Source organism: Canis lupus, chromosome 28 (genome assembly GCF_003254725.2).
Source record: "Canis lupus dingo isolate Sandy chromosome 28, ASM325472v2, whole genome shotgun sequence".
NCBI lineage: Eukaryota > Metazoa > Chordata > Mammalia > Carnivora > Canidae > Canis > Canis lupus.
In genome coordinates, this window is record NC_064270.1 from 8565226 (window position 1) to 8586736 (window position 21511).

The 21511-nt window shown below is 37.7% G+C and overlaps 2 protein-coding genes across 8 annotated transcripts in view; one reads left to right on the top strand and one right to left on the bottom strand.

Moving 5' to 3' along the window:
• Window positions 1-4824, top strand: part of PLCE1 (phospholipase C epsilon 1) — a 321105-nt gene extending 316281 nt beyond the window's left edge. For all 6 annotated transcript variants that reach the window (XM_035708087.2, XM_035708091.2, XM_035708088.2 and 3 more), the window contains one exon: window positions 809-4824. The gene's annotated coding sequence lies outside the window, so the exon portion shown is untranslated. The remainder of the gene's footprint in view (window positions 1-808) is intronic.
• NOC3L (NOC3 like DNA replication regulator) overlaps window positions 1761-21511 on the bottom strand; it is a 35696-nt gene continuing 15945 nt past the window's right edge. Inside the window, exons 11-22 of one of the 2 annotated variants that reach the window (XM_025466583.3) lie at window positions 16961-17092; window positions 14933-15013; window positions 14540-14640; window positions 11933-12005; window positions 11751-11814; window positions 11597-11668; window positions 10027-10208; window positions 9087-9215; window positions 8359-8456; window positions 6883-6967; window positions 6408-6547; window positions 1761-1869 (exon numbers count right to left, since the gene is read on the bottom strand). In XM_025466583.3, coding sequence (XP_025322368.1) covers window positions 6419-6547; window positions 6883-6967; window positions 8359-8456; window positions 9087-9215; window positions 10027-10208; window positions 11597-11668; window positions 11751-11814; window positions 11933-12005; window positions 14540-14640; window positions 14933-15013; window positions 16961-17092 — 1146 coding nt within the window. In that variant the 3' untranslated portion in view covers window positions 1761-1869; window positions 6408-6418. Of the gene's footprint in view, window positions 1870-5212; window positions 6548-6882; window positions 6968-8358; window positions 8457-9086; window positions 9216-10026; window positions 10209-11596; window positions 11669-11750; window positions 11815-11932; window positions 12006-14539; window positions 14641-14932; window positions 15014-16960; window positions 17093-21511 lie in introns of those variants that run through there. The other variant, XM_049103039.1, reaches the window with a different exon arrangement.

Below are 21511 nucleotides of genomic sequence, written 5' to 3' on the forward strand. Positions count from 1 at the left end.
CCATTGTAGTTCTAAAATTGAGAGACTGCTAGCATAGCGAAGGCATTGCGGCTTACACTGCAGAGCTTCGTCTGCCTTTATCACAGTCAGGAATTTCTTATATAAAATCACAGAAGCTCGCAATTAAAGAATTCATTGATACCTTTTGGCAGGACCTAATCTGATTTACACGAGCACAAAAGAAGGCCCAATACACCGAGCCCATGTTTATAATTTAAGGAGAAAGTCCTGAATAAATGGTCCTCCATACTACAAATGCCTTCAGAACAACCCCCTCCTTCAGAGTATGAATCATGTTATGAACTCTTGTACAGATGGTGCCCTCAAAAAGGCATCCTTGTGAGGACTTTCTGTACTCATGAGGCCAGTTTTGTGTTTTTACTGCTTTCTGAGAACATAAGGTTTCATGTTACTTACTCAAATTTTCACCCCTGAAGTTTTAAGAGTTACCCCTCAATAATTTAGGAACTCCTGAACAATTATTTTATCTTACTCTTTTATCTGGAATAAGGCAGAGTTGAAGTAATTCCACCTTTAAGAAAAGTTGAAGTTTATTGTGATTAAACTGGATTGTGATTTTTAAAAAATCTTTCTAAAGGATGTGGTGTTCCAGGGCAGAAATAGGCTCGTGTTCCACCTCCCAGGAACATCGTGTCATAACACTGCGAGTTTATGGCAGTCTCTTCTTCCAAAGCAGCCACCAGACCTGTGGGTTTCTCTTGAATAACACTAAACCTGTACTACACTGCAGATGTTTCTGCTCCTTCATTTTAAATATACTAACAGGCTTATGTATACCACTTTACAGGTGAAGATCTTTTGGTAAGAAGTTAGTCAAGAGTGAACATGGTGGAAACAAATATAATTTCCTTACTTTCATTACACTTCAACTGGAAATTGATTTCTGAACTGAAGCCTTCTTCACTCATGATGTGAAGTCCATGCTGAGGTCAAGCAAAATGACACAGGGCTACCTACCAACCAGTTTCTTGATGAATGCAGCAAAGCAGCCCAGGAGACTGCCATTTTACAAATGTCAGCAGTTGGAACATTGCTAAGCTGCTTGCAGTAACAGACTTAGAGTAAGGGTCAGCAAACTTTGTCCATCAAGGGCCAGACAATAAGTATTTTAGGCTTTATGGGCCATATGATCTCCGCTGCAACTACTCAGCTTGGCTGTTAACAGTGCAAAAGCAGCCATAGACCATCTATACATGAGTGTGGCTGTGTTCCAATAAAACTATTTACAGACACTGAAATTGCAATTTCATATAATTTTCATGTCACAAGTAAATCCTCTTTGGGTTTTTTTTTCAAGCATTTAAAAATGTAAAACTATGCTTAGTTCAAGAGCCATACAGAAACTGGTGGTGGGCTGGATTTAGCCCAGGGCCATGGTTTGCTGACCCAACTTAGAAAACTGGGAACAAGAGCCACAGTGGTCTGAACACAAGCAAACTAGCTTTCATCACATTCATGACTGACAATCGGAAGCTTTGGGGCATTGCAAATGTAAATATAACCTGTAAGATTCATTAAAAAGTAAAATGTAGTTTCTATATTGTGCACCATTAGTGGACTCTTATTTGGCATTTCTTTTTATGTAGAGAATGATGGATTTTTTTTAAGTTTATTGCTTATGTATTCACAGATTATTCCACTTTTGGTTTTCACAGACTGAATTTAGAATGATGTATAAATTAATATCTTCTGAGTTGTGACATCTTAACAAGAAATTTAACCATTTCTTAAAGCAAAAGTAGACTGAGTTGGTGTTCGAATTTATTTATTTTGTATTTATTATACATAGCTTTCTTGATATTGCTTATGGATTAGAAGCATCAGTGGTTCTATTTGAAGACAAATCTCCTAAAAAGAAAAAATATGTGTTCTCTGAATACCTGACATGGAACAGAATTTCATGTAAAAAAAAAAAAAAAAAAAAGCTTTATTTTCATTTCTGATTAACTGAAGAGCTATTGATCCAAGCCATAATTGCCATTTAAGGTAATTACCTTTAAAATCTTGCTGTATAAACTATCACATAAGTGTAAAGGATTCTTCTCATTCTTGGTATGAAGCAAATTATGACTTTAAAAATGAAATGTGTTCCTCTAAAATCTAAATTTTATCTTTCTACTGATATTAAATTTTTTTCTTCAAATTATAAAGCACACCAAAAATCCTTTTTCTTTGGAAAGTTTTGGGGTTTTTGGTTCTGTTTGGTTTTGTTTCATTTATTTATTACCAATTATAAACATGAATAAAACAGTCCGCAGTTCTTTGCATATTCTAAAATTGGAAGTGTTAAAAAATACACCAGACAGCTTTCACATTAATGGAAGTTCTTACTGACTCAAAGCCTTAATGCTAGCTAGAACAGCCACCATTTGCTGGCGCCAGAATTCAAGCTATTCCAGTTTGATGTGGTTTGCCCAGGCTACAGGTTTCTCTTCAAGTCCTCGGTCTAGAAGAAATGCACAATACTGCCCCAGTTGGAAAAAATATTCCAGAAACACTCTCATGCTTCTATTAATTTGGCATTTTTTTCTGTTTCGGTTTACCGTGTACTGAAAACCGAGGTACTGGCCTCACTGGCTAGACTCTAAATGAAAACTGTGCAGAGAAACAGGCCGAGAAGCAAGACTCATCGCTGGAGGTTTAGACCTTGGCCTTGACACTAAGCTCCAGCCCTGCCCCGCCCCACCGCCATCTGTAACATAGTTGATTCCGTGGCAGGACAGTCTGAAACTTCTGGGACAGAAGTGAGACTAGGTTTTACAAGTGAATGTATTCCCTATGTCGAACCCAACTTGGTTGTTCATCCTACTTAGAGGTGAAAGTACATCCTCCATTGTATCAGAGTCTTGGGGACTTCCTTCCAGAGTCTTGGGGACACATTTTGCTCAAAATGTAGTGTCCACTAACTTGGCGTTTGCCAAATATATGAAATTTTTATTGGTAGCTTCTCTGAACTGTATAGCTATGTTGGTATACCAAATGAAAAATTATCCTTTTATTTTGAATGAATCAAACAGCCACTCAGACTGAACCAGTTACCAAATCATACTTTCCAGACTGCTAAAAATCTGGGTAGCAAACTTTTATCAGTAAAGTTGATATGGAAGAGAACTTAAATATGCAAAGGTTTATTACAAGATTTTGGAGAAAAATATGTTAACACACTTCACTAAAAACAAAGGAGCAGTTCTGTTACTGTTAGGTGATGCCAGCTTTACAGAATGTGTATAGCTGGTGAGAAAGGATTAGATAAGAATCCAACATGGTCTGTGACACTGAAAGAGATTAACTTCCCCTTGATCACCTGTTCATCTGGAATTGGTTGTTTTGCAAAGTAATAGGTTGCGTGAGGTAGTTAAGGAATTGAGGGTTAGTTTGAGGGCAAATCGATAGGAAGTAACAATACTATTTGGGCAGCAAATGCCCTCTTGAGGAAATACCTCTTTTCATATCATCCTTAGCAAGTAATAGTTGCTTAGCAATTCTCCAGTTGGGGGTAGACAGGAAGTGCAACTCAGCAGAAGTGAGTTTTTACTTAAATTTGCTTTCATACAAAGGTCTCCCATCTCCATGGCTCGGAAACACTGGAGGCTCACTGATGACGAGGGCCCCCTCCTGCCACACATACTCCTTTCTCAAACGCCATCTTCCCCTTCCTCTTCTCTTTCCTTCTAACTCCATAGACCTGTCCCCTCTGCCCAGATACCCACAGGCCTTGCTTAATTCTGACAAGTCACAGAGCCTGCATTCTGCCTGGTAAAACCGAATTCACTGCCACCACACCAAGAGAAGAGTAGGATTCTCCTGGCTGGGGTCTCATCTCTTACTTGGTGGAGGGAGAGGCAGCCTACAGCCTACAGCCTACAATTCTCTCGATGGCTGCCTCTGACCCCTTGCAGTTGCTTCTTACATGAGCAGCGAAGTGAGGGGACCCTCCAGAAAGTTACCAGAAAAGGAAGATTGCCTCTTACACAAAGTCCACCCTTAGGTCAGCACCCCCGTGATACCGTGTGTTGTTAACAATTTGTATGTTCTTGGCCATCTCTAAGTGTCAACGTCCTAAGGGATCAGTCTTTGGCTGACGGCTAAGGGTTGTGACGTGGGATGATCTAAATGTCGCTGAAATACTGAATCTCCATGATTCCCAAGTTATTCATATACATCTCTTAGATGTATAAAATCTCCAAAATAGTCTCCAGAATAGACATGCTCAAGCAGGTCTATGAAACCTTTCCTAGGTATCTGAACTTTGAAATAATTCACTCTGACACTGAACTGGGTAAAGTTCCAGTTTTTTAAATGTTGTGTGAATGATCTTATCCCAGTCCAGGGAAGACTGAAGCTGTGTCTTATACATATTACCCCCCACTTCACTTTTAAGTGCCTAGCACAGTGCTAAGCACACAGTAGGTGCTCGATATTTGTCTAGTTTAAAAAAAATATTAAGGCTGTGGTGTGTTATAGCCTCAGAGTGTGTGTATGTTACTGTTAATGACCATGATATTTAGTTCTGAAAATGAAACTCATCAAACAGGCCATATAAGTTTATGCACAAATAGATATCATTCTCAAACCAAGAGTAGTTGATACTAGATGTATAAATTAATGGTCCCACTGTGATTCTCTATATGTGTAACTAGGTTAAAAGCACAATACAAGTGTGAAATAGTTGATGAATTTCTATTTTAAAATGGATTTTTCACCTAAAGTACAGTTTTTGCTGCCAAAGTGAAAGATAAATGTATTTATATATGTTTGGTAAGTAAGTAAGTAAATAAATAAATGAATGAAGGAAGGAATAAATGATTTGTGACGTGTATTGGTCCCAGGGAAAGATCCTATGACCATCCAAAAAACTATTCATAACATTTCTGGACTGTTTTATATCTGAAATGTAGGTTAAAAGCAAATATGTGTATGTTAAATCGTACATTCTCATTAAAATAATTAAGCCTAAAATCACATGTAAGAACATGCCAAAAGATCAACATGCAATGTTGAGCTGATACTCTCCATTAAGCTGGAGTAATAAAGGAACTTTCTATTTTCATTTACTTCATGAGGGAAAAAAAGGGGGGACTTTAAGCTCTAGACCAAAAGAACTGGCTTCTATAGTTTTGAAGACATAAGAGATGTATTTAGTTGGGACTGCTGTGACTTCTTTAATTCTTACATAAGAAGAGAAGGCAAAAAAAAGTAGCTGTTTTATTCAGTTATTCACAGGAGAGGATATTTATAACCTGTTGTTACAAAAACTTAACTTCATAGGCCATTCCTAGAATATGACAATAACTTAGGTAAAATATTGCTTTTTAATTATATTCATAAGAATAGGACTTTATCTGTACAAAGAGACAAGGAAGAAGGAAGAGAAGGAAGAGGAATAGGAGAAAGAGAAAGAAAAGAGAAAAAGCCCTTCAACAGCATCATTTATCCTTAAAACAGAGTCAAGTCTTCAACTTGGCTTTCCCACCCAGAGTTCATCCCCCATCACCCTCCAGAGCACATAAGAAAATGCGACGAACTCTGAAGAGACTAGGATCACATTCAAACTTTTTTTGAAAGTAACCATAATGAACACTCTCATTTTCTTAAATAAGATCAAACTAGGTTACTTCTTAAAGTGTGTCATTCAGCAAGAGCCAATGAACTTGGCGTCCAATTTCAAGCTATTTTTTTTCTCAAAAATTTTCCTGAAAATATACTCATATATAGAACTTGTCTCATTTCCATCTATAGTGTTGCAATAAAAATGTACTTATTTCATTTGAGAGAGTTTGGTTATAAAGAGTAGCTGAATGGTAAAAAAAAAAAAAAAAAGCAATCTCGTGGTCTTGATTTTTCTGCACTCTATGCCCTTATTCTAATCTAGCAACTGTAATTCAATTAAGTTCACTCCAAAGATCTTTTTTAAACTATAACTTAAGATGTATATTGCTTTTGGGGTTTCTTTTTTTTTTTTAGAGAGGAAGAGAGAGAACAGGGAATTCGGGTAGAGGGAGAGAGAGAATCTTAAGCAGACTCCACGCCCAGCGCAGAGCCCGATGTGGGGCTCAATCTCATGACCCTGAGATGATGACCTGAGCTGAAATCCAGAGTCAGACGCTCAATCAAGCCACCCAGGCGCCCTTAGATGTATATTAAGTCTTAAAAAGCAATGTCATTAAAAAACTTCAAAATATGGGAATGGAGGGCTTTCAATTCTCCTTTCTTAATTACAATTTCAGAATTGGGGCAGAACCCTGTGCCGTGCAAAGGGAAATTCTAACCTCCTCTATGCATTTTCTTAGGAAGCTTCCCTTGTATAAAAAGAGAATGTCCTAAATAAACTAGTATGTCTCTGTGTGCACCTAAACAAACATAAATATACAATAAAGTCCACTGACACTTCACTCTTCTACCGTAGTGATGTTTTCAAATATTTGGTGAAATCCAGAGGGAAGTGAGTAGCTGCTTCACTGCAATGTCTTTTGATTAGTTGATTTAAATCTTCATTCAAAAATGAATCCCCTTGTAAAACTTCATTCTGAAAAAAAATGTTAAAAGTGACTCATATTAAAAGTTCTTTGTCATAAGCAAAAGCCAAGCCATGAGCAAAACTGAAAATGGCAACAGTGGACCCTGAACCAGCACATGACACCTGATAGTGACAAGCACTGGGTCAGGACCCGGACACATCCTACATGCCTACACCGAACAGAATGGTCTCATGACCATCTCCCAGAGTCCCAATCCCACACATCCAGCCCACCATCAATTCCTGAACATGGGAAAAAAAAATCTGTAATGCAATTAGGAAGTTGGAATCAGTTAATAAGTTTTTATTTCATCTTTTAAAAATAATGAAAAAATCTCACACACCTTTCTTTTGGAACTTGAAGATTCAACGGGAGGATTGAATGTCATTGCAGCCATGCTGTATGTCTCAAAGAGTTCTGCAGCAGATCTATAATCACAGAAGGAATGTAAAGACATCACTCTATCTGGATATCTAGAAAATAATTAGACTGTACCCAAAGAGAAGGACTCATTATTCTAATGGGCAGCCCAGTTTAGCACCGCCTTCAGCCCAGGGCCTGTTCCTGGAGACCCAGGATCGAGTCCCACGTTAGGCTCCTGCATGGAGCCTGCTTCTCCCTCTGCCTGTGTCTCTGCCTCTCTCTCTCTCTCTCTCTCTCTGTCTGTCTCTCATGAATAAATAAATAAAATCTTAAAAAAAAAAAAAATGCCAGAAAAGGATCATGAATAAGAAAGCTGATGGGTAATTGTTTTCTTCTCCATTTTAAAAAAACGAGGCTGGAGGACAGATAGGACGTATGAGGGAAAAAAGTAAATGGCATTTAATAAGGCCAAAAGTTATCTCTATTCTGCCCAGAAGGAAAAGGGTTCACAGAAAACTAGAGTTTATGCCTCATTTAGAATGAGGAAGCAGCTGACTTCTTCTGCCATGTAGAAATATACAGCTACTTTGCCAAATCTCCCAGTACTTCAAGAGAAGCTGGAACTTTTATTTTTAGGTGTATTTGTCCAATATTTAAAACATAGCAAAAAATTCAATTTTTGTTTAAACTTTGAAGAGGCCAGAATATCTGCTGGCCTATGGTCACTTGTCTGTGATCTCCAAATTCAAGAAACCAGGGGCTGCAAGTGAGGAGAGAAATCTACAGCAAACTATTAATTCTGAGCTGTGAGTACATTACAAGGTGTCTCTTACGTCATTTTCTTTTCCATGGAAAAAGGTCATTATTCTTTCAACTGTTTGGTACTTTTGAAATTTTTCAAAGTAAGAAGTTGGAAAGGAAACTTCTCCCAGCAGGACCCTAACTCCCAATCTGGAGCATCCAATGGAGGCTGGGGGGCAGATGTGGCCACACTACACCAAGGGGACTGCGAGGCCCATGGAGAAAACTGTGGCCTCTCTGAGTGGCAGTGTTCCAAAGCACTTCTCTTCTCTCAGTTCTGCCCTGCTGGCTTCAGCAGGACCATCGGGAGGAGGGGACACGGGACTCTCACTGTGGCTGGACTTGTGAATCGTCACATCTAGCAAATACAGCATTATCTTACTAAATGTCGGGCATTTGTGTTTTCACTATTCTTTCAATTTACCTGGATGTGTGAAACTTTTTATAACCAAAAACACATTAAGTGATCATCAAAAACACACTAACAAAATCACAGTCAGCATGTTTTCTCCTTAGAACAATTCAGGAATACAAATCAAGACCAAATCTAGATCAACTGGCACTTTGTATTTCCAAACCTAGGGCTTCCTAAAGCAGACTTCTCAGAGCAAATAGTGACCAATGGCAGGCCTGACACAGCGGGGCTGGCTACTACCTCCGGCTCAACTCTGGCTTGAGCGCTGCCGAGCCTTCAGAGGGGGCTCCGGCCATCAGGTGGGCCGCAAATCTCCGCACAATGGGATGGTAATGTCTCTGAAGGACAAACAGGACAACCACATTTTGCACGTCAGTAATTTATAAAAGACCAACCACAGCAAAGATATTCTTTAATAAACACTATTTCTTAAAATCACAGATACGTATGTAATTCACAGTAATCACATACCGAAAGAAAAAATACTCTTTGCTCACATGATTACATTAATCTGATGACCAAGTTACCAGTGACATAGCTTAGTCTAGCTTTTACAGTATGAAAAGAGTAATCTAAAAGCAATTTCTCTTTTAGAGTGGAAAAAGTTAGCTTACAACAGGTTTCCTGAGACATATCTGCTATAAGTCTCCCTTAAGGACACAGGCCACCCTCTTGAAACTGAGAGGCAACTTGTCTCATTGGGTGGGGCCATATGCAGATCTTCTATTCTGAATAGTGTTGGGGAAAGATTTCAATAATTTTTCTAAACTTCACCCCACAAAACTGCCATTTTCCACTTTCCTAGAAAATGTACCTCAACATCTTTAAGACCAAAGTGAAATGTAGACTATTAAAACAAGAATTCTACAAAAAGCCATCCCAGAACAAAATTATATTGAGGATTCTGGGAAATAACTACTTGGGGAAAAACTGAAAAACACTGCTCACAGAAAAAAGGTCATCCTTACCTGCAGTGCATGCAATTCCCAAAGCGCAGTGTTCTGAGCATTACAGTACTCGGGCTCATCCAACTCAGGAAGGAAAACCCCACTGCCCTGAGATTCGTTGTCAAGTAATAGATCTGTTTTTGGGAAAGTCTGCAAAAATGCCACATAAAAAGAATTAAATTCATATTCATAAAGAATATTAGGTTCTGTATTTTCATTTCTGTTTAAATTTAATTTGAAAAAAAATTAAAATAAATTTAATTTGATTTTATGCTTATATGAAGAGCTATATGCGGGGCACCTGGCAAGCTCAGTGGGTGGAGGAGTGACTCTTGATCTTGGGGTCATGAATTCAAGCCCCACATTGGGTATGGATAGAGCCTACTTAAAAAATAAAATATTTTTTAAAAAGAGCTATGAACACATGTACTTTATAGCTGTATTTATACTGACACAGAAATGTGTTCGTCAACATTGTAACACTAAAAAAAAAGTTGAATAACGTATATCTTAAAAAAATTGTGTTGTTGCCCGGGTGGCTCAGCAGTTTAGCGCCGCCTTCAGCCCAGGGTGGGATCCTGGAGACCTGAAATCAAGTCCCGCGTTGGGCTCCCTGCATGGAACCTGCTTTTCCCTCTGCCTGTGTCTCTCATGAATAAATAAATAAGATCTTTAAAAAAAAAAAAAAAAAAAGTTGTCTTGTCTATGTGTGCTGTATGTGTTTATATGTGAATAAAAAAAGTCTGCTGGAAGAAGAAAACTCCCCAAATGGTAAATGGTTACCTCTGCAGAGTGTCAACAGGGGTAGGAATGCTTTCTTTTTGTAATTTTATATACTTCTTTTCTCTCTGGATTTTGCCGTTAATCACAGTAATAACACAAATAGGGAAAAAAAGATGCAAACAAGACAGCACTGTTATATTACCAGAACTTAGCTATACTCCTTTGTATCATTACTTACGTGCATTAATATTCTGTTGGTTGCTAAAATGCCAATGCTTGAATTTGGAAGAACGTGAAGAGCAAGGGTACAAAGACGCTTGATGAAGGCAAGGGCTCTCTGCTGAGAAACCTGCTTTCTGCGCTTAGTTAGCATGACATCAAGGCACTGGAGTACAATCTCAACATCTTCATTGGTAGCACCTAAAACAGCGGATATACCCTTCAGGGCTGTTCTCATTGCGTTTTTTTTTTTTTTTTAATTCAATTAGCAACATATTAGTTTCAGATACAGAATTCAATAATTCATTGGTTGCATGTAATACCCAATGCTCATCACATCACATGCCCTCCTTAATGCCCATCACCCAATTACCCCATTCCATCCCGCAACATTCCCTCCAGCAACCCTCAGTTTGTTTCCTATAGTTAAGAGTCTCTCATGGTTTGTCTCCCTGATTTCTTTCGACTCCATTTTCCCCTCCTTCCCCTATGATCCTCTGCTTTGTTTCTTAAACTCCACTTGAATGAGGGATGCCTGAGTGGTTCAGTGGTTGAGCGTCTGCCTTTGGCCCAGGGCATGATCCTGGGGTCCTGGGATCAAGTCTCACATCAGGATCCTGCATGGAACCTGCTTCTCCCTCTGCCTGTGTCTCTGCCTCTCTTTCTGTGTGTCTCTCATGAATAAATAAAAATCTTAAAAAAAAAAAAAACTCTACATGAGTGAAACCATATAACTGTCTTTCTCTTACTGACAATTCTAAGCATAATACCCTCCAGTTACATCCACATCAGTATAAACAGTAGGTAATCGACCTTTCTGATGGCTGAGTAGTATTCCATTGTATATATAACCACATCTTTTTTTATCCATTCATCTGGCAATGGACACCTCAGCTCTTTCCAGTTTGGCTATTGTGGGTATTACTGCTATAAACACTGGGTTGCAGGTGCCCCTTTGGATCACTATCTTTGTACTTTGGGGGTAATACGTAGTTTTATTACTTTTCCATTACATAACTTCACTGCACTCCAGATAAACCCAAGCTGAACTGTCATACCTGTCCCAAATCATTTCCCTAACCAATGAGGTAGTGCTATACTACTCATGAGACAGAGAGGGTTGTACTACAGCTCCAGTCAATTCCAGAAATTCTCTCTCCAATTCTTATGAAACATTAAATATAGATGTGTGGTCCTCAGAGGCCAACATTTTAACACACCAATTCTGATTTCTCATTTTTCATTGTTATACCAGTCACAAGATATTCTTAAAAGATAAGTATTTATTAAAAACACATTATCATGGGATCCCTGGGTGGCACAGCGGTTTGGCGCCTGCTTTGGCCCAGGGCGCGATCCTGGAGACCCGGGATCGAATCCCACAACGGGCTCCCGGTGCATGGAGCCTGCTTCTCCCTCTGCCTGTGTCTCTGCCTCTCTCTCTCTCTCTCTGTGACTATCATAAATAAAAAAAATAAATAAAATAAAATAAAATAAAATAAAATAAAATAAAATAAAATAAAATAAAATAAAATAAAATAAAATAAAGTGTCTAAAAAAAAAAAGACACATTATCAAAATGTACATACCTGCATGTAACTTAAACAGTGTTTTATATAGATGTGTATAGAATTTCATCGGATCAATATTCAGAACATCACCTTTGAAATTACAACAAACAATTAGGTATGTTACAGCCTCCACAGGTAAAGCAAACAAAACTTGATTAAGAAAATATCTTACCTTGCCCAGAAAGAATATGAAAAGCAGTCTGTACACAGTGAAGGCTTTCTCGATAGCTTAGGTCCTTCAAAAAAAAAAAAAAAAAGAGAGAGAGAGAGAGAGAGAGAGAGAGAGAAAAGGACATTAAGGATAATAATCAGCATTTGTATCTTAAAAAGTAATTCATTAATAGAGTTACTTACACCAGACTCAATGAGAGTATGAAGTACTACTAATAAATCATCAAAAAACTCCACATTTATAAGGTGAGCAAACCTAGAATCAAACAGATTCTAGTTAATCGGTGACCTAAAAGCAGAAATAAAACAGCTAGGAATTAATTTTGACTTTAAAGGCATATTTGTAATATTCCTTATTTCAATGTTAGTTCCAATGGAGATATTGGTAATTATTGATACTTTTTATTAATTGAAAATGGTCTTTATGACAATTCATCCACAGCTGGACACTATACTCTTTTTTTTTTTTTTTTTTGTAAATTTTTATTTATTTATGATAGTCACAGAGAGAGAGAGAGGCAGAGACACAGGCAGAGGGAGAAGCAGGCTCCATGCACCGGGAGCCCGACGTGGGATTCGATCCCGGGTCTCCAGGATCGCGCCCCGGGCCAAAGGCAGGCGCCAAACCGCTGCGCCACCCAGGGATCCCTGGACACTATACTCTATGCTCAGCAGGAATATATAAGAGGCACTAAATAAACTGAAAATATTTCAGGAATATTTCTGCCCTACAAAACAAGTTCTTAAAAATGAACAATGCCCCAAGGAAAGTTTATCAGCTACCGAGCTGTTCTAACTCATAAAAGGGCCAAAAGCATCAGCTTCTGGGAAAACGGGAAGCAGGAAAAAGGGAAAGGAGGAGAGACTTTTACAGGAATATGGAAAAAATATTTACTAAAGCTTTAAAAATAAAATGGAAAGAATATTGGACATACAGTCTAATTCAAGTTCTGCAATTACTTGCCTATGTGATCCTTTTCAGTCCTGGGCCTCTGTTTCTAGGAATAATTGAGATCACTCAGTAGAGTTATAGGAAGAATAATCTGATCTACTAAAGGTGAGAGCACTTTGTAGCGTATAAAATACTAGGCATTGAAGTACTTAAAGATTTTTCAGTATTAGTGCAAGAGCCTTTGACACTATGTAAATCTCAGAACAAGAAAGAATCTTAAAAGTGATATATTCTCCATGTACCAGTATGGCTTTTTTGTGAAGCAACTGGGCAGTATTTATCAAAATTTTAAAAGAGCAGACCCTCTGACCTGCCGACAATATATGCACACAAGCGCATGAAGATATTTTCAGTGCAGCACAGGGCACAGGCCAAATAAAAGTATTATTGATCCATAAAATGGAATATCCCAAATGTTAAAAAAAAAAAAAAAAGTGGACATAATCATGCCAACATGAAAAGTTACCCAAAGTAACCATTTTATCAACAAGGAAAATACAAAGTACAGAGCAGCATACAGAGCATGATTCTACCTGTGTGACAAAAAGACAGACTCATGTACATATCTAGGAGTAGAATTTGTCATTTTTAATTTTATATTCTTTTGAACCATCTGAATTTTTAAAGTAAGAATGTATAATTAAAAACTTTTTAAAATAAAGGAATTGGTCATTGAAAAACAAACAGTAAGTCCTATCCAATGTAGGAATAGTCCCTTGTCTGACCAATCTCTCTTCAAATCTTTTCAGTAACAAGGCCCAATTACTTTTTTTTTAAATTTTAGTTATTTATTCATGAGAGACATACAGAGAGACGCAGAGACATAGGCAGAGGGAGAAGCAGGCTCCATGCAGGGTGCTCAATGCGAGACTCGATCCTAGAACTCCGGGATCATGCCCTGAGCCAAAGGCAGACACTCAACCACTGACCCATGCAGGTGTCCCAGCCAAATTACTTTAAAATCCCATTGCCAAATAGCTACAATCATTAGGAAGACATTTCTTATACTAAACAGAACTTGCCTTTTCTCTCTTCCAACCATATATCCTATTTCTAAAGCTGTGCTATCCAACAATGACAGGTACTAGCACTTGCAGCTATTAGGCATTTAAAATGGGGCTAGTCCAACTGAGATACCCTGTCAGTGTGAAATATTCTCATCAGTTTTTATGAAAAAAAGAACATCAAATATCTCAATAAGTACTGACTGTACATCAAAATATTTTAGATAAACTGAGTTTAATATATTAAAATACATTAAAATTAATTGCACGAGTTTTTTTTTACCTTTTTAATGTGGATAACAGAAAACTTTAAATTCCAGAAGTGGTTTACAATATAGTTCCACTGCACTAGCCTACAGGATACTACCTCAAATATCTGGAAAACTATCACAACCACCATTATTCTAGTTCACTATACCACCCCAACAGGCTCACCAGAACACACTGAGAGATTTCTCTTTACAAAAGAAAAGACTGCACAGGACTCGAGAAATGATGTGCAAGCAGGATTAGAAGACTCAGGAGTCGCCTACATGGACCACACAAGAGTCTGACAGTGGGTCAGACCACAGTGCAGACAAAACAGTCTGAGACAAACCTCTGCAACCTAAAACATAGTCAGCAGAAGGAGTTACTGAAGGAGATTTAAAAAAGAAAAGATTTGAGATGAGAAAACTAAAAAGACAGCGTTATGAAGAGTTTCAAGGAAAGGCTGGTGACAAACAGAAATGGAAAAGGACCCGGGGTCAGCATGAGTGAACCTTCGTTAAAAGTCATGGGTTTTTTTATTTATTTGGAAAGAGTCTAAAAGGCGTCAACCTACACAGCCCTTACTTGGCAAGGCCTTCTAGAACTGCTGGCAGGAGAGGTGACCTCTGGGCCTTCTTCAATATTCTGAAGTAGGTTACAAACACAATATTCAGAGTCTCTGTGTGCTGGCAGAAGAAGCAGACAAAATGACTTGTGAGTATAACCCCGTCTCCTTTCTTCCGAGTTTCCACAACAAGGATGGTGAAAGCTCAACCTTCTGTCCCCTCCCCACCCTCTCCACAATCCAACAGAACAGGATGAAGCTATGTGCCCTGTGATGTCACGAGACCAGCAATGATCACATCAAAGCCTCAGGACTTAAACCCAGATTCTACAACCACAAGTTGCAACAATAGCCTCTAGTTAAAACCCTTTCATAAAACATTTTAAAAGCGTGAGAGAATGTGAACTGCCTACCAGTTTAAGTTTTCTCTCTGTGCTCTCTGAAGCTTCTGCCTCCAGAAGCTCTCGCTCTAGTTTCTCTTCTGCTTTCTTCCACTGTAAAGAGACAGGGAAAAGGAGAGTAAGAGCATACAGCACTGAGTGAAAATGCACGCTTCAGAGGCAGAATACTAAGTATCCCGAAATACACACCACAAATGTCTGTGAATACAAACACAAGTCAAATGTACACAGACCTGGAGAGGTGGCTAACCCCAACCACAGAGAGGACAGCGCTGCCTCTAGGGAGGACGGTGAGAACAAGACTGGGGAGAGGGACACGGGGACTCTTAACTATCGTCAATGGTTTCTTCTCATGAATGGAACTGAGGGAAGTCTACAAATATCTGCTCGTTGTGAAAGGTACATACGTGGGATACTTATTCTCTGGAGTTTTCTCTAATTTAAGTTTTTTCAAAAGAAAAAAAAAAAAAAGGAACACATGGAGCCCTTATTGTTAAATCATCTATACCATGGAAATTAGTCATCAACGATACTTCCTTAACACGTTTATATACAATGCATAAAACCAGATACTAGAGAGAAATTCAACAAAGTAATCAGTTTTTCCACATCCTTATGCTGTATGAGCAGCAAATAATGGTTACTCAGCTGCCTGACATGCAGGGACCAACTGAGAAAGGGTTTCCTGCCCTCATGCAAGTTAAGGAGCTGCCATGTTCTTAGAGGGCCCTCTGTTTCCACACCACAGCTATGTACATGCTGTTTCTAACAGGATATCCCAATCTATTTTAGGATATTGGGTATATTAGGATACCCAATCTATAAATAATTAAAATATTTACCTTCATTTGTTTCCAATCATTAAGTCTACTTTGGTATTTCTATCCCCTTTTCAAAATTTGTTAGATACATTCAAAGATGGATATCCCTGAAAATTTTTTGTTTTGTTTTTATAAGCAATTTGATAACCCTAATTAAATACTTAGAAATGTTCTGAGAATAACAATGCTGGTGGTAGTCATTAATGTTTATAAAGCATGCCCAGGGTCACGCACTTACTAAATGCTTTACCTACATCATCTTATTAAAATGCACAGTGACCCACAAGGTATGTGCTGTTACTAGCTCCATTTCTCAAAATTAAAAAATGTTACCAAAGTTTCATACTAAATAAACAAGGGCTGGAATTTCAACCTAGGTTTCAAATAAAAGCCAAAACAGAAACATTAACAAAAACCTACTTTGTTGCCAACTTTACATGATTATCGCCTTCCTGTCAAGGAAGGGATCTCAGAATCACAATGAATCTAAGACAATCTGAAGAGCAAAAAAAAAATAAATAAAAAGCCAACACTTCAAAGAAATTTTTTAATTGTTCTTTTTGCCAATGAATTGTCAGTTTAATTAAGTTAATAAAGCACTTCTTGGGATCCCTGGGTGGCGCAGCGGTTTGGCGCCTGCCTTTGGCCCAGGGCACGATCCTGGAGACCCAGGATCGAATCCCACATCGGGCTCCCGGTGCATGGAGCCTGCTTCTCCCTCTGCCTGTGTCTCTGCCTCTCTCTCTCTCTGTGACTATCATAAATAAATAAAAAATTTAAAAAATATATAAAAAGAAGGATATAAATTTTAAAAAAAAAAAAGCACTTCTTTGCAATAACTGGGAAAAATAAAATTTTCTAAATATCAGGTTTTGACATATTTGTATTTATGATTTAAATATCTATGCCTGGGGGCAGCCCGGGTGGCTCGGCAGCGCTAAACCGCCGTCAGCCCAGGGCCTGATCCTGGGGTCCCGGGATCGAGTCCCACGTTGGGCTCCCTGCATGGAGCCTGCTTCTCCCTCTGCCTGTGTCTCTGCCTCTCTCTCTCTGTGTCTCTCATGAATAAATAAAAATCTTAAAAAAAAACTATAAAAAAAATAAATATTAAAAATAAATATCTCTGCCTGTGCCTATACTATGATTTTATTTTTTATTTTTATTTTTTTTATACTATGGTTTTAATTTCAAGTCAAACAAAAAAGGAAATCAACCAAACCTTTCTCTGCATTCTTGATAGAGTTTTTCTCTTTTCCTTGAAAGTCATGAACTTTTTTGGTTTATTAATGTCCTCTGTATCTTTTTTCACTTCTAATTCCTTGATTCTTAAGCACAAGAATGTCTTTAACATCTAATATGAAGAAAACACAATAAAGAGCTTAATATTCATATTTCCCTCAAAATCTTTACACAGAAAAAGCATTCAAAAAGGTTTTTCTTCCTTTGTACCAAAACAAAAACACCTATGACACATCTTTTATCACCTTTCACACAACGCTAAACATATCTTATTGCTAAACATATTTGGTGATCTGTGTCTAGAAAAGAATACTAGTATTTGGCTAGATATACATAATGTTATTTTGCAGTGTAATGAGTACAAGGACGAGATAACACATTACCTGGCATCGGTAGATAGAATTACAAAGAGCGGACAGGCCAGAAAAAGGTTTGGACCAGTATGGGAGGAGAGGATGTAAATCAGATATTTCTAAACCAGCTTTAATTTACCAAACCAGCCTCTATTTTGCAGTTAGGAGTTCTAATCTTCATCTTTTCCCCCCCAATTAAAAACAAAAAACAAAACAAAAAAAAACACGTAGACCAATGTTGTTAACTTTAAGTTATTCGTCTCCAACTTCACCAAGAAACCAAGTTTCTGGTTCACTAGTCTAGAGTAGGGCCCTGTAATTTGTATTTCTAATTCCCAGCTGATGGTGGTCCAGGAACACAATGAAACTACTGCCTTAAGCCATTCAAAAAATCCAGAAACTAACGTAGAAATTGGTGTTTTGTGTACCACAGCAATCACCCAAACACAAAGACAAAAGGGGTTCAAATCCTAATTTTCTCTGGAAGAAACCATTCTACTGACCTCCTTCAGTCACAGCAGCATTCTTGGAAAAAAACACGTGAGAACTATTGGTTTGTGTTATTTTGATGCTCCATTATGTATATTTGGGAGAAAGTGGAATATTTCAGTTTACAGGGCTTAAAGCACAGAATGGAAACAAGAAAGAATTAAAAGCAGAAGAGCAAACAGGAAGTCTGCTAGGAACCAGAAAGGGCAATATGAGTATTCTGTAGGTATTCTATGTGCTCATAAGCTATCATGCACCAAATAAAAAAATAACTCCAGATTAAAGATGGTCAACTAATCTTTGTCAAGGGCACCAAGAATACAATGCAGAAAAGACAGTCTCTTCAAATAAATGGTGCTGGGAAAACTGGGTATCCACATGCAAAAGAATGAAACTGGACCTTCTGTTACACCACTCAAAAAATTAAAGTGAAATGGATTAAAGACATAAATATAAGACCCGAAACCATAAAACTCCTAGAACAACACATAGAGAAAAAGCTCCTTGGCACTGGTCTTAGCAATGATTTTTTGGATAGGACACCAAAAAGCACAAGCAACAAAAGCAAAAATAAACAAATGGGACTGGGACACCTGGGTGGCTCAGTCAGTTAAGCGTCTACCGTTGGCTCAGGTCATGATCCCAGGACCCTGGGATCCAGTCTTGCATTGGGCTCCCTGCTCAGCGGAGTCTGTTTCTCTCTGCCCTCCCCCTGCTGTGCTCCTTCTCTCTCTCTCTCTCTCAAATAAAATCTTTAATAAATAAATAAACAAGTGGGACTACAATAAACTAAACAGTTCCTGCACAGCAAAGGAAACCATCAACAAAATAAAAAGACAACTACTAAATGGGAGAAAATATTTGCAAGCCACATATCTAAGATAATATCCAAAATATATGAGGAACTCCTACAACTCAATGGCAAAAAACAAATAACCTGATTCAAAAAATGAGCAAAAGACCTGAATAGACATTTTTCAAAAAAAGACATACAACAAATGGCCAGTAGATGTACAAAACAGTGTTCAGTAGCACTAATCATCAGGGAAATGTAAACCAAAACTACAATGAAAAGTCAACTCACACCTGTTAGAATGGCTGTTATCAAAAAGATAATAGGGGCGCCTTGCTGACTCATTCAGAGGAGACAGCAACTCTTGATTTTGGGGTTATGAGTTCAAGCACAACACTGGGTGTAGAAATTACTTAAATAAATAAATATACTTTTAAAAAAAGGTAAGAGAAAATAAGTATTAGGATATGAAGAAAAGGAAACCCTTGTATGCTGCTAGTAGGAATGCAAACTGGTACAGCTATGGAAAACAGCACAGAAACTTCAGAAAATTAAAACAGAATTATCATATGATCTAGTAGTCCCACTTTTCTGGGTATATATCCGAAGGAAATGAAATCAGTATCTCAAAGAAATATGTGCACTTCCACGTTCATTGCAGCATTATTCACAATACAAAGATATGGAAACAGCCTATGTATCCATTAAAAGATCAATGAATAGAGAACCTGTGTTATATACATACAATGGAATATTATTCAGCCACTAAAAAAGAAGGATCCTACCATCTGTGATCAGAAATGAACCCAGAGGACATTCTAAGTGTAATAAGCTAAAGAGAGACAAACAAATACTGTACAATCTCACTTACATGGGGAATCTGAAAAAGTCAGATGTATACTAAAACAGTGGTTGCTGGGGGATGTGGGAAATATCAGAAATATCAGTCAAAGGATACAAACTTTCAGTTATAAGATAAATAAGCTCTGGGGGTTCTAATTTATAGCACAGTAATTAGTTAATAAAATTGTATTGTATAATCTGAAATATGCTAAGAGTAAATCTTCAGGATTCTCACCACAGAAAAAAGGTGAGAAGTGATAGATTTGTGATAGAGAGGTGATAATTTGACTGTGGTAATCATTTCACAATGTGTGTGTGTGTGTGTATATATGTGTGTGTATATATATAATCATGTTGTATAAATTTAAAACACATTGTACAGCCTAAATATAAAACAAAACAAAAAAAAAACCCAACACATTAAAGAACGTACTTTATATTCTAACATCACTAAAATTAAGTGTTTCCCTCTGTGCAAGTTTCACATATAAGCCATATTATCTGATCACTCTACAGTTCTCACTAACGACGCTAAGTATTTTCTCTTTAAGCCCAATATTTTTAACATTGTCCTATTGAAATTATCAGCTTTAAGGAACAAAAGAGAATTAATAGCAAACAAAGACTTGAAATTAGGAAATAAAACCGTAGAAAACATCAGCTTCACAATTAAAACTACAGGACTAAAAATGAAATTCATAAAAATATGTAAGACCCAAATGAAGACAATTATAAAATTTCACTTAAGAACATAAATGAAGGCTTAAATAATGGCAAGATATATATTCTCTTTTTGTTGTCTTTTTTGTTTTGTTTTGTTTTTTTTGTTTGTTTTGTTTTGTTTTGTTTTGTTTTGTTTAAGATACATATTCTCAAATAGAAAAAAGTCAATTCTGGGGCGCCTGGGTGGCTCAGTTCGTTAAGCATCTGCCTTCGGCTCAGTTCATGATCTCAGGGTCCTGGGATGGAGCCGCCTTCTGGGCTCCCTGCTCAGTGGGGAATCTGCTTCTCCCTCTCCTTCTGCCCCTTCCCTGCTTCTGCTCTTTCTCTCATTATCTCTCAAATAAATAAAATCTTAAAAAAAGAAAAAAAAAGTCAATTCTGTAAATAATTCTCCCAATCTAATCTATAGTTTGAATCAATTCCAATCAGAATCTCTATGTGAACTATTTTGAGAGGACAAATAAAAAAATCTCATTCTAAATTCCATCTGAAGTAATATATAAAAAGTAATTTAAAATATTTTGGAGGAAAAAAAGGGGGCCAATGTCTTTTATCAGTAACGCCCATTTTGATCAGTACCATCCTACCAAGTATACTATATAGATGTACTATACTACACATTATAGATATACAGCTACAGTTATTAAAAATAGTGTATTACTGGGACGCCTTGGTGGCTCAGTGGTTGAGAACCTGCCTTTGGCTCAGGGCATGATCCCGGGGTCTGGGAGCAAGTGCCACACTGGGCTCCTTGTGGGTAGCCTCCTTCTCACTTTGCCTCTCCCTCCCTCTCTCTCTCTTTCTGTCTTTCATGAATAAATAAAATCTTTTAAAAAATAGTGTATTACTTACAGGGGATTAACTGACTCAACAGAACAGAAAGAGTTCAAAATAAAATTCTGTGTAGGGATTTAAAATAAAATAAAGGCAGCATTTTAAATCAGCAGCAAAATGAAAATGGTATTGGAGTAACTGGCTATCCATTTCATTTTTTTCCCTTTTTTTTTTTTTTTAAAGATTTTATTTATTTATTCATGAGATACACAGAGAGAAGGAGAGAGAGGCAGAGACACAGGCAGAGGGAGAAGCAGGCTCCATGAAGGGAGCCCGACGTAGGACTTGATCCAGGGACTCCGGGATCATGCCCTGGGCCGAAGGCAGGCGCTAAACCACTGAGCCACCCAGGGATCCCGGCTATCCATTTCAAAAAGTATATGCATATACAAAGTATATGCGATTATACCATAAACACACACAAAAAGTCAAATAGATTATTCAAAAATAAAAAATGAACATTCTTCTAGAAGGAGAAAATCTATAATCCTAGGAT